General features: G+C 48.1%; 1 protein-coding gene across 1 annotated transcript in view; it reads right to left on the reverse strand.

Moving 5' to 3' along the window:
* Window positions 1-8,629: 8,629 nt before the first annotated feature.
* The window catches only part of LOC135901518 (short-chain dehydrogenase/reductase family 9C member 7-like), a 48,259-nt gene continuing 35,266 nt past the window's right edge, over window positions 8,630-21,622 (reverse strand). Inside the window, exons 4-5 of the mRNA XM_065431313.2 lie at window positions 11,304-11,436; window positions 8,630-9,894 (exon numbers count right to left, since the gene is read on the reverse strand). Coding sequence (XP_065287385.2) covers window positions 9,540-9,894; window positions 11,304-11,436 — 488 coding nt within the window. The 3' untranslated portion in view covers window positions 8,630-9,539. The remainder of the gene's footprint in view (window positions 9,895-11,303; window positions 11,437-21,622) is intronic.

Raw genomic sequence — 21,622 nt, forward strand, 5'->3', positions numbered from 1 at the left:
TTACACAGCTTCCAAATACTGCAGCGACCTCTTCCTGTACCGACCAATCTAGCTCACCACCACCATGCGAAAACGTGACTCGAATTGTACGCCGCGAACTCGAAGCAGCGTTTCCTGCCTCGCCTCAACAGAAGTCGTGGAACAACACCGCTCGTCCAGTCCGTGGTTCGCCAGGAAATCGCTAATATGGGTCGTCGCAGCACCTGCTCCTTGAGTCTTCCTGATACCCGCCCTGCTCGTATGCCTCGGTCCTATCACAGTCCACCTTACATTGTCCGTTATCCCTGCGCTACCAGGAATCCGTCGGACTGGCGTATACCTGACGACAGGCCGATGTTTGTGCTGCAGCCGAATCGGTCATGTTTCCCATCACTGCCGTGGCCGTTGGCCGTCCCCTCCTCGAAACACCTTCCGGAATTCAAGTTTGCCCTGAAGTTCCTCACCCCGTCGCTTCTACGACGCTTCCGACACCACTACCTCGACTCGCCGCCATGCGCGCTCGCCCTCGCCTCAACGTCGCCAGCCACGTCCGCCCCAGCTTCACCGCTCGCCGTCGCCGACCTACCCAGGACCGTCCCAGCAGGAAAACTAGGCAATGTGGCAGCTCGAGGTGGTGCTGCAATGCCGGATTCGCCGCAAAATCCTCCTTTGACGCTGCTTACGAGACATAACCTTCTTGACGCCCAAGTTGATGGCGAACCCGTCACAGCCCTTATAAATAACGAAGCACACATCTCGATTATGACCAGCCGCCTACGCCGCCATTTAAAGAAAATTGTTACGCCTGCCGTTACTCGATTCATAGAAATCGCCGACGGTAGCGCGGTGACCCTGGTCGCAATGTGTACTGCCCGTGTGAGCCTTTCCGGTCGCCATACTGTCGTTTTTTTCACTGTGCATGACCAATGCTCCCATGTCCTCATGCTAGGCCTATACTTCCTCTCCGCCCATTCAGCGCACATCTATTTTTTTCAAATACTGTGCGTCTTGACCTACCTCTACTATACGTTCCTCCAACACCACACGAAATTCGCCCAAGACCGACTGATCTTGTTCACGTTCCACCGCAGGTCTTGACACACATCGAAATGTCTTCTTCTACGCCAGTTTGCGATGATGATTACATGCCCGCTCCCGTAACTGTCATCGTTCTCACGCGCAGCGTTACTGTCCTGCGTACAATACTGAGGGTCACAGAATATCGCAGGTACGTCCCTGTGGTGCATTTCGGGCTCGCTAAACAAATTCTGCCTAAGGCGATCACCCTGGCTACAATCAATGCTTTAGAAGTTAGTTGCGTTAAGACTTTTGCTGTCGACGCTTCCTGTGAGCCTTTCCGGTCTGCCAAATGTACTGACAGCGACATTAGGAAAATGATCGCCCCGAATCTCACTCCTGCGGAGACTGAACAGCTCTGCAGTCTATTTCTTTCCTACAAGGATATACTTGACCTGAACAACCAACCCTTAGGCCAGACATCACTTTTGTCAAACATCGTATACATATATATACAGGCAATAATCCACCCATCCATCGGCGACCCTACCAAGTTTCAGCTTCGGAGCGGCACGTCATCAAAACGGAAGTAGACAAGATGCTAGCGAAAGACATCATTGAACCACCGTCGAGTCCCTGGGCGTCTCCTGTCGTGCTGGTCAGAAGGAAGGACGGCTCATGGAGATTATGCGTTGGTTACTGTCACCCCAACCGCATAACGAAGGACGTCTACCCACTACCTCGTATCGATGACTCCCTCGATTGCCTATACGGGGCACAGTATTTTTCGTCCATCGACCTATGTTCCGGATACTGGCAAATCGCTCTCGATAATCTAGATCGCGAAAAGACCGCCTTTTTAACGCCTGAAGGTCTTTACCACTTCAAAGCTATGCCTATTGGGCTATGCAACGCTCCCGCTACCTTTGAGCGTATGATGGACTCATTACTCCAAGCATTCAAGTGGTCGGCTTGTATCTGCTACCTAGATGATCTTATTATGTTCTCGCCCTCATTCAGCACACACACTGAGCGCCTTTCAGCTGTACTTGCCGCTTTTTGCAACGCCGGTCTACAGCTTAACTGCAAGAAATGTAACTTCGGCCATCATGAGATTACTGTTCTTGGACAGGTCGTCAATGCGACTGGCATCCGACCGGACCCCGAGAAAATTCGCGCAGTGAAAGAGTTCCCTGTTTCACGGTCCGCAAAAGTTGTCCGAAGTTTCGTGGGCCTTTGCTCTTACTTCCGGCGCTTTGTTAAAAATTTTGCCACCATAGCACGCCCTCTGACAGGTCTCCTGAATAAAAGCGTGCTGTTTTCATGGGGATACTCTCATGCCACCGCCTCCTCGCGATTAACCACCATGCACACCACCCCATCGATTCTACTACACTTGGCTACCTCAAGGCCTACAGAGCTGCGCACCGATGCCAGTGGCCACGTAATTGGTGCCGTCTTGGCATAAGTTCAACACGGCCTTGAACGTATCATTGCGTACGCTAGCCGTCTTTTGTCACCTGCGGAGCGGAACTACTCTATTACCGAGCGCGAATGTTTGGCCGTTGTGTGAGCAGTGGCGAAATTCCGCCCGTTTATACGGCAGGCCCTTTTCCATTGTAACGGACCGCCACGCTCTCTGTTGGCTTTCGTCCTTAAAAGATTCCACACGGAGGCTTGGGCGATGGGCTCTGCGTCTACAAGGGCATTCCTATTCGGTGGTGTATAGGTCTGGGCGCCTACACAGGATCACCGACTGTTTTTCCCGTTACCCTGTACCCACGCCCACCAACGCTGACTTGGATGCTTCCGCAAGTGTTCTTTCCATTTCCCAGCTTTTGGACATGGCCAACGAGCAACGCCATGACGCTACTTTGAGGACCCCCATTCACCGAATGGAATCTGCTCCTACTGATACATCATTACGGTGGTTCGTTTTCAACGACGGGATATCGTACCGACGCAGTTTTCATCCTGACGGCCCTACCCTTCTCCTTGTCGTTTCTCAACACCTCCGCTTAACCGTGCTTCAGGAGCTTCATGACGCCCCAACTGCCGGACACCTTGGGTTTGCTCGCACTTTACGACCGCGTGCGCCACTGCTCCTACTGGCCCGGCCTCGCATGCTACGTACGGCGCTATGTAGCTGCTTGCAAACCCTGTCAACATCGCAAAACGCCAGCAACGCTTCCTGCTGGGTACTTACAGCCGATCGACATTCCACCTGAGCCGTTCTTTCGCATGGGTTTGAATCTTCTTGGCCCTTTCCCCGAGTCCAGCTCCGGCAACAGGTGGATCGCTGTGGCTACTGATCACGCGACGCGCTACGCCATCACTCGGGCACTTCCCACGAACTGCGCAACCGACGTCGCAGATTTCCTACTCCGGGATATCATTTTAGTACATGGCGCCCCGCGACAGCTCCTTACTGACCGTGGCCGCACTTTCCTCTCCCAAGTCATCGCCGATATCCTACGATCATATTCTACCAAGCACAAACTGGCTACCTCCTATCATCCCCGGACCAACGGTCTTACTGAGCGACTTAATCGGATCAGTACTGATGCTATCGAAATACGTTTCACCCGACCACAAGGACTAGGATGTGGCGCTCCCTTATGCCACGTTCGCCTATAATTCATCACGCCACAATACTGCTGGGTATCCCCCATTTTACTTACTCTTCGGTCATGACCCCGTATTGCCCTTGGACACTTCACTCCCCTTTATACAGGATTCGAGGACCGAGTATGCCCGCTACGCCATCGCCCATGCTGACCATGAGCGCCAGCTTGCCCGTACTCGTTTGTTGACATCGCAGGAATCTCAATGGCACGCTTAAAATCACCGCCATTCTTACACACACTTTTGACCAGGCTCTCTCGTGCTACTTTGGTCCTCTTGCCGCCGAGTGGGGCTCTCCGAGAAACTTTTTCCGTGCTAGAAAGGCCCTTACCGTGTTATTCGTCAAGTGACGAATGTCACATACGAGATAATCCCCAAGACCTCCGCCATGCCACCCGGTTCCACATCAGCTGACGACGTATACGTCTCTCGGCTTAAGCCTTACTATGCCCTTACCGACATCCCCGTCTGAAGCACCGGGATGGTGCTTTTTCTGCCGGCGGTCGTGTCACGGTGGTGAAAGAGGAGAAGGTCGTCGACGGTGAAGAGGACGAAGTGGCAAGAGCCTCTCGAGATTCCCGGCAGCTGTTTATATACGTTTTGTAAGTACACCAGTAAATTGTTTTATACCCGTGACAATATATTCTGTCAAAAAAAAAAAAAGATTGGCAAGACAATTGCTGAGGCATGGTGTAAGGTCGGGAGGGAAATCTCTCCATTAGCATTTTTGCAATGGAAGAGATACTAAAGGGTGATAGAATACGAAAGTAGAAATGTAAGGGTTAACAGGCAATATAAAAACTAGATTAGCTGATCTAGCACACTTATTGGAATCTGTGTCAAGCAAAGCTTCAGCGAAGTTGTTAACAAAATTCATTGCCGCTACAGCAATGCCTACAATTTTTTCCACTTTCATCCATTTCGAGCATGGAATTAGGCGGTCGCACGCCAGACCCAGCAGCCAGTTCATGCGTGTCTTCTGGATGTACGCCAAGCCAGTTCGTACCAGAAGTAGCCAGGGCCTTTTTCCCAGCGTACGATAAGGTTCCGCCAAAATTCGACTGTCCGTATAGCCTTTACGCGGAAGTTGATGCGACTCCCAGTCAGTCAGATATCGAAGTCGTGCAAGCGCCGTTCACAACGGTGGAACTCAAGGCAGCCATTGACGACGGAAAAGTACGCAAGGCGCCAGGCCCAGATGTAATTTCGTATGAAGCGTTCAAGAACATCGATGGCCCTGCGCTACAGTAGCTGTTTGACTTGCTTAATGTAATTTGGACGACCGGAGTGCTGCCTGAATTATGCCGAAGTTGTGCCACTACCGAAGCCAGAAAAGCCATTCGACAATCTGCCTAATCTTCGACCTATCGCCCTAACATGTACGTTGTGCAAGCTTCTGGAACGCATGCTGACATCGCGCATCTCCTGATGGTTGGAGAAGCACGCCTGGTACCCTCCGGCCCGGATTGGCTTTCGGTCGCACATGCGCACGGAAGATGGCCTAGACCATTTGACGTCCATGGTGTTTCTAGGAGGAATAACAAGCAGCATTTGAGCCCTCCTCACCATGTATGTTCATAAAGCCTACGACAACGCTAGTCGCTCGGCGATTAGTCGCGTAATGTAATACATTCAACTTCCGTCGCGCGTCTGCAACTTTGTGTTGTTATATTTATTACGCCGCACCTTCTGTATACGAGTCGGCAAGGAAAGAACCGGACATATTGTTTCCAAGCGGGGTGTATCGCAAGGCTCGGTGCTGGCTCCGATATTGTTTAGCATTACCCTATTGCCCCTCGCGTGGCAACTCGCCGGTATTCCAGATACATTCTTCCTTCTGTACATGGACGACGTGACAGTGTGGACACTAGATGCCGACCTGCAACGCCAGCAGGATAGTCTCCAGACTAGCCTGAATAAGACCTCAGGCTGGTGTGCATGCATAGGGCTGATACTTCTTGCTACAAAGACTGCATTCATGTCAATCACCAACAGACGAGCTCGCCGTCGCCTCCAGCAGACATCCATTTGTTTGAGCCTAAATGGTAAAGCATTCACCACTGTATCAATGATTCTTGTGCTCAGAGTCGAACTGGACGCATCTGGCTCTGCGACTTCTTGGGTTCCCTCCGCGCGTCGGAAGAGCGCTAATACACTGCATCTTATCCGCCGCATTTCCCGAAAGACCGGGGGTGCTTGCTCCCAAATGCCCAGCGTTTTCGTGCGGTCGATCCTTCGACCTAGGCTTGTCGACCAAGCCCAGTTTCAACATCTCACATTGAGAGACTGGGATCTGCTTGAAACCGCGAACCGAGAGGCCATGTGGACTATCACGCGCCTTTCTCGGCTCACCCATATCCCTACCCTCCAGGCGGAAGCGCAGCTAAACACGATAGATGAAATCGCGCACCAGCGTGTAATGGCTCGTCACTTAGAGTCAAGATGTACCTGTTGCGGTGTCTTTAGCCCACTACTACAATCCCACACAGCCACAGCCTGTAGCACCTTTGCCAGAAGTTCCGCCATGGCTTAAGGCACAGGCCAGTGACAACCGACTGTTGACTCGCCTGTGACAGTCCAATCATCAGGTGTTACAGGAACCCGCTCTAACAGCCACCAGCGACTCACTAGAGATGTACGTAGACGCAGCTATCAACGGCTGCGTTTTGCACACCAGCCTCGCATGCCCCGTACTACCCGACAAGCAACAAACATGCTCCTATACTACAGAGGCACAGTTTCCATTCGTATAGGCGCAGTTCGCAGCTATACGGAACCGCTTAGAAACCATGATACCTAAGCTACATTGCTTGTCGCCGAATAGATTGCTTTTATAGACAGACTCCACTGAGGCTGTTCGAGAGCTGCAAAAAGTGACCACAAGGGTATAGGCTTGGGCTGGTTGGTAATACATAATTACACTGGAAGCATAGCGAGGGAAGAAGTGACCGGCTCCCTTGATATAGCTTCAGACATACTACGCTTATCGACTCGTGCACTTGTTCTGTCTGGGTAGTGTAGACCCGTTGGTCTGCACCTGCCCAAGTGGACGCGAATGTCACCTGCCATCCAGTGTAAGTCCATAAACCTGCTGCCTCTACTTCGTCTTTCCCCAAAGGATAGCTCGCTCCTGCACAAAGAATCACTCCGGCGCACCTCGTGCGCACTCATCCCTCCGCGTGGATCGAATCTTCCTGTTGGCTTAACTCGCCGAGAGGAGGTTATGCTCAAGGGGATCCGCGTGGGCGCTGCCTTGACTCCTGCAATCCGGGCACCTCGGACGTCCGGTGTACAGCCTCCCCCACTGGTCTGCCCATATCATATCGTGGAATACACAGCCACCACGTTTATCTCCATTGTCGACCGAGGCAAGCAGTTTCTTAGATTTGGGCTGCGTTTTTTCACTCTCGCAGCTCGTGACCAAACCAACTAGAATATCACCTAACTCGGCGAAAGTATTAAATTTAACCTTGACTTCAAGCTCCGACCTTGTTTCTCCGGTAATACATCTACCATGTACCAGTGATCATGCGCTGCTCACCTTTACTCTTACCGCACCTTCTGTGCAAACTAGCAAAATGAAGAAAACCATACACAATTACAAGAGAGCCAACTTTGACGCCATAAATAACGAGCTACCTGAATTTATTGCAGTCTTTCTTCCCGGTTTTAATGACCGTTCTGTCCAGTCTAACTGGGACATGTTTGCAGCCGAAGTCGAACGGCTAACAGTAAAATACATTCCTGCCCGCACAATAACCTAAAATCATCAGGCACCATGGTATAATAGCCATATCCGACGTCTATCAAACAGGAAAAAACCACCTTTATCGACTAGCCAATCAGTCACCGAGTGAATCACGCTGGGAAAAATATAAAACTGCTTCTGACGAGTATGTAAATGCCTTCAAGGTCGCCAAGTCTAATTTCCAAACTAATCTCCTTCCATCATTGCTAAGCACCAATGTATCCAAATTATGGCGCCTAATTAACCCTTCTGCCGACAATAGCATCACATTGATTGATCCTTCCGGTGAACCTGTTCCTGCTCACTCTTGTGCTTCGGTTTTAAACGCCGAGTTCAACAAAAACTTCGCGCCACTATCTAGCTCCCATTTACCTTTTATGAGTCAGTATAATTACTCAGTCATGGATCCTATCATCATTGATACATCTGGTGTTGCACGACTCATTGATAATTTAAAATATCAGACTGCCCATGTTACGATAATATAAGTACTAAATTTTTGAAGAGCACGTCTACCTACAGTTACATCCTATTAACCAAACTTTTTGAACAATCACTGGACGCATCTACTTTGCCTGTAGAATGGAAAACTGGGAAGGTGGTTCTCATCCACAAATCAGGTGCCAAATCATCTCCTGCTAATTATAAATCAATATCTCTCACCAGCATTTGGTGCAAAATGCTGGAGCACATGATATATAGTCATCTGGCTAATTTTTTCGAAGCAAATTCAGTTTTCGCATCAGCGCAGCCAGGTTTCCAAAGAACTTATTCGTGTGAAACACAGCTCATCTTGCTTACGCACAAGTTACAATACATTCTAGATCAATCCTCATTTGCCGAATGCATTTTCCTAGATTTCTCTAAAGCATTTGATAAGGTATGTCACAACCTATTACTATACAAACTAAGCCTTCTTAATCTTGACTAACCTCTTAAAATGGATAGAATGCTTTTTAACCAATCGTTTTCAGTTCGTCAGTGCTAACGACCATAACTCTGCCTTCACGAAAGTATGCTCAGGTGTAGCACAAGGTTCTGTACTAGGTCCTCTTTTATTTCTGGTCTATATTAACGATCTTTAATGATCGTTAATATAAGTGCAACTGTTGGTCTGGACGTCAACGTTGAAATAGTATCACCATAACCGAAGCTGCAGTTAAGTGGAAGCCTTGATGTCGAGGCCACAAATTGCATTCGATACTTTCTAAATGAGAGCATTGTACGAGCGCGCAGTAAATTCTGGAAAGATGACACAACTTGAAGCAAACGTGCTTTATCTTTGTAGTATTTCACTGTGTTTCCAGAGAAGGACGCACCCGGAAACGAGTCACGTTAGTACACCCTGTCAGCCTCCGCACACCCACGCGTTCGCACTGTCGTCTGGAAGTAACCACGCGGGCGCTGGCATCGAACCCTGCATTGGGGGTTATAAGAGAAGCACCTTAATCGTATGCGTTTTTAGTTAGGCGCGAGGTAATATCTGTCACCATAAAATAAGCTCCTAACATTCTTCATTAGGCATATTATGAGTTGAGCAGCCCACAGCATTTACGATGTCTCGTTAGATGAGGCTGAATTTTCGTTATTCCTCGCCTGCACATACCAGAAACCGCTGCTGTAGAAGCAGCCTCGACGCAATTGGTCAAAGAACATTTTCGAACAGAGAAGACACAGCAGCGCTGCAGTTCTTAAACCCTGCAATACACACGCGGTTGATTGACGGCTAACAATCTTTTGGTACGCTAGTACTCCGATACTCGTTTCCCGGCTGCGTACCGAGAAGGCCGCGAGGAACTTCACCTTTTATCACGTCGCAACGCCGAAGACGCTGCGGAGTGACGTTCCTCTTTTCTGCAGACTCTCGTCATTATTGCAATGTCTGACGTTCGGTCCCGTTGGCATGACGGGTTCGGGAACTGAAGGCGCAGGATAGCTCAAGGACAGACAGCGAGAATGCTGCTAACTTTCGTCCCGCTATTAGTTCGTTTAGTAAGGGATGGCAATGAGTGACGATTCGGTGCAAACGAAGGGCAAACGCATTACACGCCTCCGGTCCAAAAATGCCATTTGCGAAACGGCGGCGCCCGGGTTCAGCGTCAGTCCTTGTCTCATTTCGCGCGTCAAGTTTGCGCGGGCGTTCGGGGAGCCGCGCACGGAGCAGCCACGGTCAGCCTCTGGCGATGCCTCTGTTGCCGGGAAGCGTGGACGCGGGCGGCTGCGTGTCCCGTATCAGAAAGGCGTCCTGCACGAGGGGCGGCGCAATCTCCAGCAGGCCGAACTGCAAGGCCCTGAGCGGGCCATCCGGCCGGTACGCCAGGCGCGGCCTACGCGCCAGCACAGCGGTCTCCATGGCGTCCACCACCTCGTGGATCTCGGTTCGGGACTTGACCAGCTGCCGCCGCAGGTACTGGCGACTCAGCTCGTAGTAGCCCTGGCCGTAGTCGCGCCGCACTTCCTCGCTGGTCTCCTGCCACAGCTTGTCCATGGCCGGCAGAAGTATGCCGTCGGCGGTCAGGTTGGTTCTGTTGCAGGGAAACAGGCAACGCGTGTTATGATTTGAAAATTGAAACAGCGCCAACACACGCATGCACAAAGGAACAAGGACGAGACACATCATTAAAACTTCTTTCTGGACGAGTTGGTGCATACCTGATCCTAAAATTATAACAGCGCTAACATACGCATGTGTTAGCGCTGTTATAATTTTCAAATCAAGTATGCGCCAACTCGCCCAGAAAGTTTTAATGAAGATGTTACGATTCGTGTGACACTCTGTTCGTGCCGTGAAGGAAACTGCCAGTGTTATCACGGCAATACAGCGATCGTGCATAACCTTTGTACCAGCGTTAATCTCGCAGTAGACAGGCATCCATTTTCACACGCTCCCGTGTGTATATGGAGATGCGTGCGGGTACGCGTAAAGGTGCATTAGCAAAGATGGCCACAGCGATTCATCTTTCCCAAGACCAATATTTATTTAGCAGTCCTCGAAACGGTAAAATGTAACTTCGTGCTGACGGAACATTAATTTTTCATTAATTTCTTTATTTCTGAGGCTATCAGCATGTGGCGTAGCTACTTGATTGAATGAACACTAATTTCCTCTCGACTCTTCTTGCGCAAGGCAAAGCGACGATCTAAAACACGGCAATGCGTACATGCACGGATTTTTATTTCCGTGGGAGAGCGGTGCACACTTGAACACATTGGAAGGGCTCATGCATTCTGCGCATGATCCTGCGACAACTTCTGCAGCCTGTGAAGAATAACTTCTGGGAATTGCATGTCCGCCGCACAATTTTCAATCTTTCTTGCTTTTTTAATTCGATACCCGCTATAGTCCCTGTGCACAAAAGACACCACAATTACGATAATGCAAGTCAATTTATTGGAGGTAATGCCTGGCGGCTACCTTGCATGTAAAGTTAATCAAGATATTCAACTCATTTACATTTAACACATCTTCCAAATTCTCGTTCATATCTTTCGTTAAATTATTCGTGACTGTGGTTATGTCAGCATAGCTGCATTAGTGTTCATGTGAGAGAAGACGACCAAAATAACATCTGTCTTCCGTGCATCAGGTTACGCGTTCCCAAATCATCCACAAGGATTATCAAAATTTAGACCTGGAAAACCAGTAGAGTTGCAGAGCAGGTTCCAGCGCGAGTTGAAAGGGCAGGAAGCTGTCCCGGCGCCTTGAAGCCGGACTTCCATAGACATCTGAATGATCTCAAACCTTATAATACAAGGAATCCTGCGGCTATATCAATGCTCGATAGAGACATGGCGGGCGTAGCCTTATATCGCTATCGTTAGGATAGCCGTAATTGCTCTCTTCTTTTGTGTTCAGTACGTATATTCCACAAAGCGTTCTGTACAGTGCAGACGCACTTAAGGTCAGGTGAACAGTAACATCGAATCTACTTACGCATACATGTTGGGCTCAATGGAGACTACACGGACGCCGAACTTTTTCATCTCCCTCCGGAGGCCGTCGGCGAAGAAGCGAGCTGCGCACTTAGACATGGAGTAAGCCACCGAGAAGGGAATGGCGAAGTACCCTGCGTATGGATAGAAGCACAACACTCAAGACCGACCAAGTTCATGAAGTTTTTCAACGTTTAAACTATAGCCTGCTGTTGCAGCTTTATGTTAAAAGGTAAACGTTTTTACACTCATAAAGGCGCTGCTTTGTCGCACGGCTAACACCCTCACCTTAAATGAGTCAGATTCAGTTCTTTATGGGCACAAAAGTGGTTTTCATTTTTGTCTCTAATTTGGGGCAGTTAAAGATGATTATAGCTGCGACATCGACCTGAAAATTGCGTGAAAAATCTTTAATAGCTACCAGGGGCGTAGCCAGGGGGGGGGCTTATGGGGCTTCAGCCCCCCCCGAAATTTTTTCGTGTTGTCCATGCACCGCCGACCAAAGCGACCCCCGGCGCCGGAAATCACCCTGGATTTTGTCTAGAATGTCTTTTTGACGCTCGAAAAGACATTTAACCGCGAAGATTGCAAACTCGGGCTGCATTTCGTGGCGACGCCCATAACCGGGAGTCACATAACGCCAAGCAGTCCCATCCGAGCACTAAGTTTGAAGGGCGCTTTGATGGTGAGCGGGCTCGCCGCGGCATCTCACTGAGGCCACGGAATCTATGGAGCGCATGGATATCTATTGCGAAACTTTATATGTATAAATCTCATAAGCTCTTGATGTGAAAGGTGCATTGACATTTCCAAAGTTGTGCTTTAGATTTTCAATTGCGAAACTTTGTGGGTTTAATGCTGCTATAAATATTTGACGCCAAAGGTGCATTGACTTTTCTAAAGACTTACATCGGAACATACAACGAGACAAGCCAAATCAACACACCAGCAGACGAGTTGACAAAGCAGCCAACGAGGTCCTATGAGACGAAACGTTGGGGTGGTTCATTTGTGCCGTCATGTCACATAAAAAAATATCAACATTTTTTTTAACCTACGCCAGAACATCCATGTCAAGACACTAAAGCCAGCCAAAGTAACTACCTTCTTATTTATTTTTTCTACTTTGACTTTTATTCGCGAGGACACATTGAGCCTCTTCAATTTTTTTTTGTTCTCGCTACCCTACCCGCGGGCTGCCAGAGCCAGCCAGAGCGCAGACGTTTTTGTCGTATGGCCCCGACCACCGTGCGGTGCACCGTACGGTGCACCGTTCGGTTTGCTCTGGCCGAGTGCATTTTCACCTGACATAGTTTTGGACACTTTCTGGCTAGCAGACGAGAAAAAAAAAACAATGGTCGCTCGCCGCCATCAGTGTGGGGACTCGAAGGATTGCATCGCATTCCTTGAGCGGAACCTTTCCGGAAAGTCTTGTTTAGCCGCTGTAGGATACTGAGCATTATGCGTATGGTTCTCAGTGGACCAAGCGTCTCATGTTTCAGCCCCATTAGGTGCCAAGCGTCTCAGCCCCATTAGGTGCCCGAAGTAGGCATTCAATTCTGGCCAACATACTTTCCTATGCGTTTTTTTTTTTCATTTCGGTGCCTCCGCCTCACACAAAAAAAATACATTGTTGCGGCGCAGCGAATTGTCGCATGGTGAAAGTTCGATTTTGATACTTCTTTTGCGGAAAGTAATGGGCGACGGGACGCTTCAGTTGACGGATACGTTTATTATATTATTCCGAAAGCAATTATATGGACACTCCAGGCGCATTCCTGCCGTCGCCGTCGCCCTCACGTTTCGTATAAAGTCCAAGGGTTATGCTGTATGTGCGAGTGAAAGCGTAGGAGGGGAGGTGGGATGGGTGAGCCGACGATGGTGGCTAAGTCTTGTGTGCGCCAAGGAGAAAAGCGGGGAGCAAGCGCGTCGCTTTCCGTCTCGCGCAATGCATCGGGGGGAGTGGATGGAATGGGGGCGGAATCTAGGATTCTGTGAATCTATGATTGTGCAACATGTTTATTTGCCTTGTTTGGCGCATTATATACAGTTACTTCTTCTTACATACATAGACTCATTGGAGACTTAAATGTATACTTAAAGATCTTGTTGCGAGGTTTCGTGTACACATGCAGTGAACTTTGTTTCCAGTGACACTTTTTTGTCCTTTATCAAGCCGTATTTTCGCATTTCTAATGTACGAGGGCGAGTCAAATGAAAGTGAGCCTACCCTAACCACGCAATAATGGTTCGGCTCATTACCTGCGAGGCATGCGCGTAGGAGAACGGCATGTCTCATTTACGAAAGTGACACGCAGGTGTGAAAAATTTTCTTTAATGCTCTCATACACTGGGTTGAATGTGGTTGCGTCACATTATGGACACTTCAAAAGTTGAACAGCTCGGTGTCGCGAAGTTTTTGACAGCTGAAGGTGTTTCCAAAACAGAAATTAATTACCATATGGCTGCCGTGTACGTTGAACACTGCATTTCACTGACCACTGTGAAGCGTTGAAGCAAAGGTTCAAAGGACGTTGCAAAGACATTCTAAGACCGGGCCAAAACCATCGTGCAATCATCCCCCCCCCCCACCATTCCTAAGGTTCATGAGCTGCTGAAACAAGAACGGAGGATAATCATCGATGAACTGGCAGACCGTCTGAACATCAGTCACGGTTCCGTTCACGCCATAATTCATGAGCTTCTCGGTTATTGGCTCTTTGGTGCGCAATGGATCCCCAAGATTTGGATCCATCGCGAGAAGACGGAGAAGTTTCGCGCTGCCTTGACTCATCTGATCGGGTATCACAATTAGGATGACGACTTCTTGTTTGCAACTGTGATCGGGGACCAACCTTGGTGCCACTACTACGAGCCTGAAACACGACGGCAAAGCTTACAATGGAAACATTCGAATTTACCACGCCCAAAGAACGTAAACGCCATCATTTCCGCTGGAAAGGTGTTGTTGACTTTTTTTTTTCGATTGACAGGGTCCATTACTGATAGAATTCGCTAAATCTTGAGAGGCTATCAATTGTTTCCGGTATTGTGAAACGCCAGAACGGCAGCGTGTCGCAATCACGAACGAACAACGTGGAAAATTGACGAATGGGGTCATCTTGTTCCACGACAATGCCTGTCCCCACGTCCCTTATGTGGTTAATAGAAAACTGGCAAAGTTCAAGTGGGAAACGCTGCAACATCCGCCATACAGCTCAGACCTGTCACCTTGCGACTTCTACATTTTGGGGCAACCGAAAGAAACAGCTCAACGGAACCAGATACAGACTTTTTGAAGCAGCAACCCAAGGAGTTTTATAAGACGGGAATCACGCGACTCGTTAGTCAATAGGACAAATGTCTAAATTTTCACGAAGACTACTTTTAAATAAGGTACCCCGTTGTTGGCTCATTCATTTGACTTGCCCTCATATATCTTGCAAAACTCCTGCTTTTTATGCGTGCTCTATGTCGCGACTATAACGTCGGTGCAATTACTCACGATACACGACAAGGGACAGCTACCCCTGCGTAAAACATTAGAACAAACGACAGCGTCATTGAGATTTTTCACTGGCCGTTGCATATATACAAAAATGTAAGCACGGTTCTTGAATGACAAAGTTTCATTAACATATTTGTCCTCAACTTGTTCAGTTCATTGCGTTTTAATTTTTCATATCAGCGGCACGCACTGCTTTCCTGGTTTCGAACTGATATATTTCTAAAGTTCGTGTGATATTTTATTTACTTAATAAATACACCCGCCGTGGTTGCTCAGTGGCTATGGTGTTGGGCTGCTGAGCACGAGGTCGCGGGATCGAATCCGGGCCACGGCGGCCGCATTTTGATGGGGGCGAAATGCGAAAACACCCGTGTGCTTAGATTTAGGTGCACGTTAAAGAACCCCAGGTGGTCAAAATTTCCGGAGTCCTCCACTACGGCGTGCCTCATAATCAGAAAGTGGTTTTGGCACGTAAAACCCCAAATATTATTATTACTTAATAAATAGACAAAAAACATGGAAGCATTGATGCCAGTTATGTTGGGCACAATTTTTGGCACATACGAGCATAATATTTTATGAAAAAATACATATTTTACTTGTATTTACAGTGCGTAGCTTTCAAGAATTCGTTTGCAGCATCTTTGGCAATGACAATGCAGTTATTATTCATGTATTTGATCCCTCGATAAATTGTTTAAGAGGAAGCTTTAGCTCGGGCCCAATCCGACGCGGCCTATTCAAATACTTGTAAAACGCAGAAACGCTTTTCTGAGATAATCCTGCTAATCGCTTTTATTGAAATTGGTTGCATTTGAGAGAGAAAGCTATATCCTAGTGTCTGTTGGAAACAGAACTTCGATTTAGGGCCTGAATTTTGTTTAAAACATTTTGAAAAATTCGAAAGTTTGAAAAAATAGAAGCACGACGTTTACAAATTATTAGCTATACATGAAGAACAGATATTTTGGTTCTGTAAACGGCATTTATTAAAACAGTCAAGGCGGACAAGTTTGCTGTTACAATTTGTATCTTACGTGAATTGGTTACGTTGTGTACAAGGGTTCTGCAAAAGACGTATTTCCACAATACTAAATTTTTTTGAGATTCATGTGTAACATATCTATTTTGTCCACTGTAGATGTACTATTAGATGCAATTCGCAGAATTGTGATATAATTTTTCATTCTTGAGTCACTGAGTTTTAAACTTGATAGGTCCGTTTTCTGAAAATGTTCAATTTTGGCGAATATTTAATAAATAATTGACCACCTAAATGAAGAATTCGAAACCAGTAGTCATTAGAATTTATGTTTTTCTTGCAAATGCAACAAACCTCATCAAATTTGGTGCAGTGGTTGCCGAGAAAAACGAATTCTTCTTTTATATGTGTTTAGATAGGAGCGCCCGAGCTAAAGCTTCCTCTTAAGGAGAAAGCGTGTAGCTAAATATATATATATATATATATATATATATATATATATGTTGGGCCAGTGGCGTAGCCCCCCCCGAACAAAATTTCTGGCTACGCCACTGATAGCTACTGTAGTGGATCCGATTCCGCCGCCGCCGCCGCCGCCGTGAGCCTCTGCGCAACGAGCGGATGTTTATGTTCGCGGCGCCGGCCTCCCCGGCGTGGAAGTCACGTACAATAAAGTTTCAGTTTCACCGGCGCTCGGCTGCTCGCCGGTCGCTCTCAAAGTTGGTTCTCTTCTCTCTGCGCGCGTCTGTCTATAGCGGACGCATCTCGCGCCCCTATAGCTTGGTGACCCAGACGTAGCAAGCTCACGCAATGGACGACGAAATGAACACTACAGTACTCAGCAACGCCGCCCCGGCTCTTCAGCCCCAGTCAACAGTGCCAGGCGACATCCCTGCCCCCAGCGCTGCCATGGACGCCATTTCCAATGCCCAGCTGCGGCTGCCGCCGTTTTGGCCGAAGAATCCCGCCGTGTGGTTCACGCAAGTAGAAGCCCTCTTCGATCTGTGGCGCATCACATCGCAACGTGTGATGTACCTCCATGTCGTCTCAGCACTTTCCTCCGAGGTAGCTGGTGAGTTCGACGACGTCATGAGAGCCCCACATCCGGCCACGCCCTACGACCATTTCAAGGCCATAGTGCTCACACGCAAAACCGTGTCCGAGAGAAGCCGCTTGCAGCAACTCCTCAACGCGGAAGAACTCGGCGATCGCCGACCATCGCAGCTATTACATCGGATGCGACAGCTACTCGGCGACCGTACCCAAGACTCCGAGAGTCCACTATTGCGCGAGCTGTTTCTGCAACGCTTGCCTCAGACACTTGTCGTGGTTTTGGCAGCTGCGGATGATATGCCTCTTGACAAACTGGCAGAGCTCGCGGACCGCGTGAACGACTACTCCGGCGGAATCGGATCCACTACAGGGCTCCCCCGATTCCGCCGCCGCCGCCGCCGCCGCCGCCGCCGTGAGCCTCTGCGCAACGAGCGGATGTTTATGTTCGCGGCGCCGGCCTCCCCGGCGTGGAAGTCACGTACAATAAAGTTTCAGTTTCACCGGCGCTCGGCTGCTCGCCGGTCGCTCTCAAAGTTGGTTCTCTTCTCTCTGCGCGCGTCTGTCTATAGCGGACGCATCTCGCGCCCCTATAGCTACTGTTGTCAAAATCTAGTTTCGGATCTTCCGGTGCACCCCATCTTGTCAGAATTCCCGCATAGTTTTCAACTGCGGCTTGTCTCATCGCAGGTCTAACTTGATCGTGCTATTCTGATTGTAAACCGCATAAAGTGTGAGGGGGTTTATGTGACAAACTAGACCCTTGAAGGGTGGAACAGCATTTACGTATTCAAGAAACAGCACGAAAAATCATGACAAGAAGAAAGTGTCCTGGCTACTTCTTGCGCTCCATTTGCTTTTTCCGCAAGATATGCAACACAGTATCAACCGTAGTTTCTTGAGGCCTTGTAAGGTTATTGAAAGAACAAAGAAAAATCACAGAAAATGCTGCACGCTTGATACATGTCAGTATACCGTCGGGCTTCAGCAAAGCTTGTTATAATCTTACACCGCACGACAAGCAGTGGCGTTTCGACCAGGCTGTGGGAAAATGGCGATGATTAACTAAGGATCAAGAGAGACACCGATGGAACAAACATGATTGGCGAGAACTACTTAGTAGATCAGGCTAATATTCCAGCTAAAGCACCAGAGGGATCTGAAGAAAGAAGCAGACGAATGAAGCAGAACAGACCCACAACAGACAGCTGAGGGCCGAACCGAGGTCGTCCCCAACCTGGCGCCTTATACTTAGGCCTTAGGACCCTGCCCTGTCCGCAGACACTACTTCAATTACAGAATCAATGATGTTTTTCTCACAGCTATGGTCTTGTGTAGCACGATAACTTGTTCACAGTGCCGTCAAGATAGCGAGTGAGAAGTGCGTTCTGTCGCAGAGCGTTCCATGTTGCTTATTTGCCAACGTTGACAGTCTTGAAATCGACGCCGCCATGAATCGCGGAGAAGTGGATCTCATCGCGGAGCTGCTGCTGCTTGCGAAAAATCTGAGCCTCCGCACCATCGTCGAAGACACCGCTTGACGCCTGCCTGCTGGCAGCAGAGTAGACAAGACAAGCTTTCCTTAGAATTGGACGCAGCCGAACGGGCCGGCGTGTGTGGGGACGGCGCAGAGCCCCAGGAGGGAAACCACTGTGACGGCTATACGCTTGTACCGGCTGGGCCTGCTCGCAACTGTGGTCTAGATGTCGGCGGGTGTGTCGGCACTTAGAGAAAGCTATAGGTCGGTCGAGAGCTTGCCTGCATCTAGAATTGCTACATTTAGGTTGTACGCAGGTCGGCGCACCTCTCCTGCATCACATGAAGGATGTGAGGACTGAGCCTATGAAGTGCTCCACCGTAGAGGTGCTCCTTCGGGAGCCGTTTACATCATCGTGCAGAGAGAGGAATAATGTGAGAATGTAAGTGTTGCTCTTGCCGCAGACTGTTCGATCTGGGGGAGCCGCTGCGAGGTCAAAGGAAAGAAAAGACACGTGAGCAGCGCAGGACGGACTCAAAATGACCAGTCGGAACGCGAATCTCGGACTGTCATACAGTGCTAAAAAAATATTAGGACTCTTCATTTTATCACCCGGCACACATGCGATTTTGATAGTAGCTGGGGGAGTCTATTAACTGATCTCCCATCAGACGTTTGCATTTCGTAAACCGAAAATTTGATCTGAAACACAAATTCCCAACTCAGCTTGTTAAAGGCCTTGTCCTCTGCAATTTTTTCTTAGGTGAATCATTTCAAGTAATTGATTGGGGTAACAGTATACAATTAATTGGAGAGCAGCTGTCATGGCTCAGAATTGTTACGGTGACCTCTAGCTCGGAAGTAGGATACCGCATCCTCTAAAGATTCCATCGGAAAAAAATGTTTTTTGGTTGCACCTGCAACCAGTTTTCAACCGCATCAATGACTTCTGCATCAGTTGCAAATCTTCTTCCCCTGAGTGATTCCTTCAATAGTCCAAACATATGAAAATCGCTTGGAGCAAGACCTGGACTGTATGGCGGGTGTCCCAGCAATTCTAACTCCAACTCCTTTATTGTTTCGGCCGGCCGTTTGGCAGATGGCCGAGGGTTATCTTGCTGCAGGATGACACCTTTTCGCAGTTTTCCATGACATTTGGATCTCATAGAAAGTTTCAGTTTAGATCGCAGCACATCACAACAGTTCTCACTGTTCTTAGTTTCTAGTTTCGCCTCTTGGGGTCAAATGAACGGCTACTACACCTTTCATGTTCCAGAATAGTGTTGGATAATCTTACCAGCTGATGGCTGACGTTTAAATTTCTTAACTTCTGTTGAAGAGATTTTCCAAACCATGCTCGCAACCTTACTTTCCGGTTCGTGATGATGTACAGAAGTTTCATCTACAGTAACAATTTGCTGTAAAAAATCAATCACCCTCGAGACGATAACGGGCCAAATGCTTACGAGATGTCCAAGATTTGTGCCTTATGCTGCACTGACAATTCTTTCGGGACCATGCTTGCACACACTTTCCGTAAATTTAGCCTGTCATGTAAGACGGAATACGCTGAACCCTGACTAATATGTAAAGTACTGGCGATTTCGTCAGCAGCGATTCGTCTGTTTTCCATCACCATACCCTCAACGACTTTCAAGTTGTCCTCAGTCGTTGACGTCGATGGCCTGCCCGATCTTTCCTCGTCACATAAAGTTCTTCCCAGTTTGAAACTCTCTATCGATTCGTAGATCTTGTTTCGCGATAAACAACTGTTACCATACTGCGCTTGCACTCGATGAATAATTTCCGCGGGTGTAACACCTTCCGCAAACATAAAGCGAATCGCTGCTCTCATTCCCTGCTTGATGCAGATCGACATTTCAACGATCCATTTCAACGATGCCATTTTCAACGGTTGCTACACTCTAACGAGTAACGTGGTAATAAGAGCGGCACGTTCTATACAAGTGTTGCATACTACACTAATTCAGCGCTGGATACTAGTTGTGATACCAAACCCTAGTGCGAGAAATTGCAACTTTTTTAACTGAACCTTCTTCATTCCTGTACAATTTGGTTTTTGCATTGTAATTTTTTATTCCCATTTTTATGTGTCTTATATACTACCTAAATTTACGTTAAAGTACCTTTTACATTTTCCAGTGCTGCTCACTGCCCAATAGTAATACAGGGGACCGGGCTTAGTCAAGCTGCAATTAAGCGACTTTTTTCCGCCCTTTTCCCTTGTCGACATTAACAAAGTTTGATTGACATTGGTGGCAAAAATAGAAGAAACAGAACGAGAGTTTACATAACTGTCATTTAAATTGCAACCTGTCAGACAAACTCTTCGGCGTCTTCGAAAAATTCGCTTACTTATGCAAAATAACAGCTCTGCATGGCGTTTTGCTGCTTATGTTAGAGAAATCACCGAAATATTCAGAGCTGTATTTACCGTCTGTCACGTACTATGCTATTTAATTTGTTCTATGTTACCTATAGTATGTTACCTACAGTGCACTATAGTGCGCTTATCGGGACCATTTATGTGATTTTATTTAACGCAATGTTACAGCGCGCCATGTTATGGGCAGGCACTAATGTCTTGTCACTAAGTACGTGCAGAAGGTGCAATTGAGAGTTTTACTTCAGGATGAAATTGTACCAGCTGTGTCTCACGTATTCCGTATGCTGGCCAGATATACATATATCACATACAGGCATCATCCCACAGTATATCTGATTCGTCCCCCTCTGTAACGTGTACTGAGTACGGCAAACACAGAAATACATTTTAATTAGGGGGGAGCGAAAAAAGAACTAAACTACAATAAAGGTTTAAAAACACTACGCTCCAAGACTTCCATCTGTTTCCTTGAACTTTCGCTTCAGAAGCTGTTTCTAATGCGCATTTCGTTGCACGAGTTCCTCCGATTAGTCACGGCGCTAGTTTTAGCAGGAGGCACTCTTCCAGCCTTTCACGACGTGTAACCAGATGCGCAAACGCCCACTGTTGGCAACATTGCTTTCTGTTTTTTCCTTTCTGCTATTATCTGAAAGGCGTCTGGGCGACTCAGTCACGCAGGGGTCGCTTTCGCGTGACTCAGTGCCACACATGGCATTGTGTTCACGAACGTTTTCGAGTTTTGCCAGCGACTACAGTGACGTCAATGGCACAGTGCGAGCCCGCATTTCCAAATACACATCAGCACCTGCAAAAGTCGGCAGGCCGCGCGTCCCAAATATATATGGAGCTTTTGTATTACTAAGGCAAGCTGGAAGATGCTGTTAGTCTACTCAATG

This window comes from Dermacentor albipictus, chromosome 8, assembly GCF_038994185.2.
Source record: "Dermacentor albipictus isolate Rhodes 1998 colony chromosome 8, USDA_Dalb.pri_finalv2, whole genome shotgun sequence".
NCBI lineage: Eukaryota > Metazoa > Arthropoda > Arachnida > Ixodida > Ixodidae > Dermacentor > Dermacentor albipictus.